This window comes from Propithecus coquereli, unplaced genomic scaffold (genome assembly GCF_000956105.1).
Source record: "Propithecus coquereli isolate 6110/MARCELLA unplaced genomic scaffold, Pcoq_1.0 Scaffold404, whole genome shotgun sequence".
Lineage (NCBI taxonomy): Eukaryota > Metazoa > Chordata > Mammalia > Primates > Indriidae > Propithecus > Propithecus coquereli.
This window is the reverse complement of record NW_012149775.1, coordinates 711037-716691: the sequence shown is the minus strand read 5'-3', so window position 1 is coordinate 716691 and position 5655 is coordinate 711037. Positions and strand designations below refer to the sequence as shown.

Sequence of the window (5655 nt, the reverse complement as noted above, 5' to 3'; positions counted from 1 at the left end):
TAAGCCAGTCACTGTGGCATGCCCCTATAGTCCCAGCTACTCAGGAGAATCCCTTGAGTCCAAAAGTTTGAGGCCAGCCTGGGCAACATAGACTCCTATTTCTTAAAAAAATAATCAAAAAAAGAGGTAAAACTATGGGGATTATGACAGTGTGGTTTAGGCATAGTGACAGACATAAAAGTCAATAGGAGAGTATAGTCCAGTAACAAGCCCACACATATATGGACACTTCATTTATGATGAAGACAGAACTGAAAAGTTAGTCTTTTCAGTAAATGATACTGGATGAATTAGATTTTCATGTGAAAAAAATGGAATTTGACCTCATACTCATGCCATATACAAACATCAATTCCAAGTAGACTGTAGAGCTAAGTGTAAAAGATAAAAGAGTAATTCTCTTCTAGAAAGTAAATGTATTTGCATGGTCTTAGAGTAGCCAAGAGTTCTTAAACAGACTTGAAATACACATATACACACTAGCCGTAAAGGAAAGATTGATAAATTGAACTACATTAGAAAATATAAGCTTCTATTAATCAAATGACACCCGTTTCTTAACAGGAAGCCATAGAGTAGAAGATATTTGCAACAAATATAACCAGTAAAGAGCTCATATCTAGAATGTATAAAGAACTCTTCCAGACGAGCCATTAGAAAAATTGACAAAAGTCCAAAACAGACATCTTATAAAAATGGAGATCTGAATGAACAAGAAACATGTGAACACGTTTTCAACATCATTAACCATCAAATAAATGCAAGATAAGGCCGGGCGTGGTGGCTCATATCTATAATCCTAGCACTCTGGGAGGCCAAGGCAGGAGGATCGCTTGAGCCCAGGAGTTTGAGGTTGCTGTGAGCTAGGCTGACGCTGTGGCACTCTAGCCTGGGCAAGAGAGTGAGACTCTGTCTCAAAAAATAAATAAATAAATGCAAGATAAAAACACACCACTTTGAAATTGGAACTCTTGTGCACTGCTGATGGGATTGTAAAATGGTGTAATCACTGGAAAACAGTATGGAGGTTCCTCAAAAAATTAAAAATAGACTGTCAAATGACAGTCCCACTTCTGGGTATGTATCCAAAAAATTGAAAGCGGGATCTTGAAGAGGTATTTGCACACCCACGTTCATAGCAGCACTCTTCACAATAGGCAAGAGGTGGAAACACCCACGTGCCCACTGACAGAAGAATGGATAAACAAAATGTGGTGTATACGTACAGTGGAATATTATTCAGCCTTATAAAAGAAGAAAAGGCTGTCACATACTACAACATGGATGAACCTTGAGGACATTATGCTAAGTGAAATGAAAGACAAGTCCTGTGGGCCAGGTGTGGTGGCTCATGCCTGTAACTCCAGCACTTTGGGAGGCTGAGGCAGGAAGATCGCTTGAGGCCAGCAATTCAAGACCAGCCTGGGCAACATAGTAAGACTCCCATCTCTACAAAAAATAAAAAAATTATCCAGGCAGTGACAGGCCTGTAGTCCCAGCTACTGGGGAGGCTGAGGTAGGAGAATCGCTTGAGCCCAGGAGTTTGAGGTGGCAGTGAGCTACGATGATGCCACTGCACTCTATTTAGGGCGATGGAGTGAGACTCTCTCAGAAAAAGGCAGACACTGTGATTCCACTTATCTGAGGTCTCTAAAGTCAAATTCATAGAAGCGGTAACATGGTGGTTACCAGGGGCTGGGGAAGAGGGACTGAGGAAAGGGAGTTGTTTAGTAGGTATAGAGTTTCAGTTTTGCAAGAGAAAAAAGTTCTGGAGATCTTTTTCACAATAACATGAATATACTTAACACTATTGAACTACGCACTTAAAAATAATTAAGATAGTAAATTTTATGTTACGTGTTTTTTACTGCAATAAAAAATAAACAAAACAACCACCACTATTCATACTCACCAGAATGGCAAAATAAAAAAGACTAAAAATACTAAGTGTTGTCAAAGCAACGGAACAAACTGCCGGTGGGAGTGCACATTGGTATGAAAGCTTTTAAAAAAAAGTTTGGGCTGGTCTGAAGGTAGTGAGTTATCTCACTTGATTGTTCACAGTCAGTTACAGGTTGAACTCCTTGTTCTACCTCTTAACTCCCCTCCTCACTACTGCACTTGACTAGTCTTAAAAACAAAAAAAAAAAAGTTTGATGTTGGCCAGGCACAGTGGCTCACACCTGTAATCCTAGCACTCTCGGAGGCTGAGGCGGGAGGATCACTTGAGGTCAGGAGTTCAAGACCAGCCTGAACAAGAGTGAGACCCTGTCTCTACTAAAAATAGAGTTGGGTGGGGTGGCATGTGCCTATAGTCCCAGCTACTAGGGAGGCTGAGGCAGGAGGATGGCTTGAGCCCAGGAGTTTGAGGTTGCTGTGAGCTAAGCTGATGCCACAGCACTCTAGCCCAGCCTACAGAGTGAGACTGCCTCCAAAAAAAAAATTTGATGTTATCTATTAAACTGGAGCATACATACACCATATGCCCCAGCAAGCAGTACCTCTACACGTATATACTCAACAGAAATGCATACTTATATGTAACAAAGACATGTATAAAAATGTTCATAGCATTTTTTGTTACAGCCCCAAACTGGATACCACGCACACGTCCATCATTAGTGGAATGGATAAGCAAGTTGTATGCATACAATGGGTATACACTGAAATGAAAATGAACGCACTGCTACAGGCAAATGGGTGAATCTCACAAACATGTTGAGTAAAAGGAGCCAGACACAAAAGAACAGAGACTGTATGATTCCATTTATGCAAAGTTCAAAAACAGGCGAAAACTAACCTATGGGGTTAGAAGTCAGGATAGTGCTTACCTTTGTGGAAGAAGGAAAGAGAGTGGGAGGACGGGCACAAGCGGGGAGGGGGGGTGGTCTTTTAAAGGGAAACAAGGTTCTTTCTTCACCTGAGGGTAGAAACACAAGTGTATCTGCTCTGTGATAATTGAGTTGTGCACTTAAAAACTGGTGTATCTTCTGTATATGCTGTATGTCAATAAAAGAGGGGGGGAAAGTCAGGGCTTCTGTATCAGGTTTAAGCTGCCCATTGGTCACCTTTCCGTGTCCTTCTCTCTCCAGCTCTTCACAGAGGTCCTCCAGGATCAAGGGGACTGATGATTCCACCACTGCTCAGTCTCCCACCTCCTCCCCGGGGTAGAGGCCCAATTCGGGGAGGCCTTGGCCCCAGGTCTGGCCCATATGGTCGTGGTTGGTGGGGGGTCAATGCTGAACCTCCTTTTCTGGGGCCAGGCCATGGGGGTCCCTCCAGGGGAAGCTTTCACAAAGAGCAGAGAAACCCTCGAAGGCTCAAAAGCTGGTCTCTTATCAAGAATACCTGCCCAGCCAAGGATGACCCCCAGGTTATGGAAGGTGAGGTCCATTTTGTTACGCCCATTACTCCAGAGTGACCTAATTCCCAGAATGCCCATGACTTTTTTCCTTTGGGCTATCCTTTTTCATTCTGAAGCAGAAGTAGACCTGAATGGTCTTTTTTCCCCAGGAGAAAGACTGCTATTCCAAAATACCTGGAAATGGTAGGGGGTAGGAAATGTGACCTCCTCTCTCTGCTTTTTATTGCATTTGTTCTTTCTTACTCAAATTTTAAACTGCCCAATTTTCACTGTTCACAGACAAATCCGACCGCCCTGTCTGCCGACACTTTGCCAAAAAGGGCCACTGTCGATATGAGGACCTCTGTGCCTTCTACCACCCCGGCGTCAATGGACCTCCTCTGTGAGACTGTGCCTTCCATCCAGGCTGGAAGGAGCCCTGTGTGACCTAGCGGCCATGCATTTCCCCGTGGCCCTGTGGAGGCTGCTGTGAGGCTCTTCCACCCAACACCCGCAGTCAGTGACACCCTCCTCACCCACCGCCACCCCCATTCAGGGCCCAGAGTTGTGTTTCAGCACTGGTGGGCAGCGTGTGCTTGCTTCTGATCTGGCCTCCAGAGACTTGCCTTCGGGACCCCTTCGACTGCCTCCTGGCTCCTTCCCCTGTCAAATGACTGCTGAACAGGAAACCTCTCTGGTGCTGTTTCTTGTGCATCTGTCCACCAGTCCCTCACTATTGCCCTCGATTCCTGAGAGCCTGGAGCCTGGAGAACCATTCCCTTCTAGCTGCTCGTTTCAAGTCCTTTTTATGTGACACCCCTTACCCTCAATGTTGTCAGCTGCTCGTGAAACTCACCAGGTTGTCCGACCTGGGGTCAAGTTTGGGTGACTGGTACAGAGTTACTCCCTCAGAGGCCACTCTCCCTGCTTTTGGAGTTTGTAGTTTCTCTGTCAGTAGCATGATCCCCACCACTATGGTCTGTGATCACTGTGCTTTGTGAAACTGTGCATATCCCTTTGTAGCCTTTCTCAGTGTCTGTGGCATTTTTGTGACTTCCCAACACTAGAATAAGTTTTTCTGCCAAAACGAGTGAGGCTCTTGGTGCCCTCTAGACTTTCCCCGCCTCCCAACATGGGAGAATTGTGAAACTTTCCACAAGACTGCCTCCCTGGTCCTCCGCATTCTCCTGGTGTTGGTTATTCTGGGTCTGACTCAGGCCTGTGAGGCGTCTGGTAAAGCCTCTGGTGGCTTTACCCTACCTAGCTCCTCTCCAGTGCATTTTAGTTAGACTGTGTCATTATGAGGCCACCAGCCCTTTCATTTGAATTCTGTGAATCTCCACCTGGCCTGTCTTTGGGTGGAGCCTGGACAGTACTGTCGCCCTCTCCCAACCCTCGTCCCTACATCCCTGGCGCTGGTTGTTTTCTGTGAAAACGGCAGTGAGTGGGTTCGGTTTTGAGCTGGCCCTGAGGAAATGGGTCAGGAGTTGTGTGGGTAAGAGGGAGGGGTGAGACCTCTTGGAGAACTGAGAATGAGTTTTTTTTTTTCTTTTTAACATTTTTTTATATTAGTAATAAACGGAGTGGAAACCAGCATTTTCTTTAATCCCTGTGTGCTAGTCATTTCTGGAGGTGTGGGTGAGGCTGTTCTTACTTGACAGAGTCAGCTCGCTGAAGAGTGTGGCTCATGTGCAGTGGTGATAGGCAATGGCAAAGTGTAAGTCTCTTCCAGGCTGAAAGAACCAATGGGATCCCATTAGCCTAGAGACATCAGCCACACCAAGCTGTGTTATGTCCAAGGCAAAGTTTTGTAGGAAAAAGGAAAGGCCCCGAGTGTCTGGAGTAGTTTTTAATTTACTTTGTAGGGTTGGTGTTTAGGGAGCGGGGATGATGAAGCAGTCTTTCAACAAATACCTGTGGAGTGCCTACGGGCCAGGCAATATACTAAGCACTAGAGGTAACTGAGAGCCAAAACCAATGAATTGAAAGAAAAAAATCTGGGGAAGACAGGTTCATCAAATAATCACTAATAAGCTGTAAAGTTACACCTGTCAAAAGTGCTGGGCAGAAGAGAGACGTGGTGAAAGGGAAATTTGCAGTAAAGGGAGTCAGGGGAGGAGATGCATCTGAGACAAGCTCTGAAGGATAGACAGGAGGTGGGGTGGGAGAGAGTAATCGAGGCCAAGGTTTTTCTAAAAGACCTAGGGGAAAATGAGCTAAGAAAACTAGGGAGAGTAGAAGACAAGGGTGAAGAGCTAGACTACTTGGGGCCTTGTAGAACACAAGGACTTGGCTCTTTTCTTAAAACAGAA

General features: G+C 45.3%; 1 protein-coding gene across 1 annotated transcript in view; it reads left to right on the top strand.

Moving 5' to 3' along the window:
- PRR3 (proline rich 3) overlaps positions 1-4949 on the top strand; it is a 7575-nt gene extending 2626 nt beyond the window's left edge. The window contains exons 4-5 of the mRNA XM_012652961.1: positions 3093-3383; positions 3644-4949. Of these exons, the coding sequence (XP_012508415.1) occupies positions 3093-3383; positions 3644-3750 (398 nt within the window). The 3' untranslated portion in view covers positions 3751-4949. The remainder of the gene's footprint in view (positions 1-3092; positions 3384-3643) is intronic.
- The last annotated feature ends 706 nt before the right edge of the window (positions 4950-5655 follow it).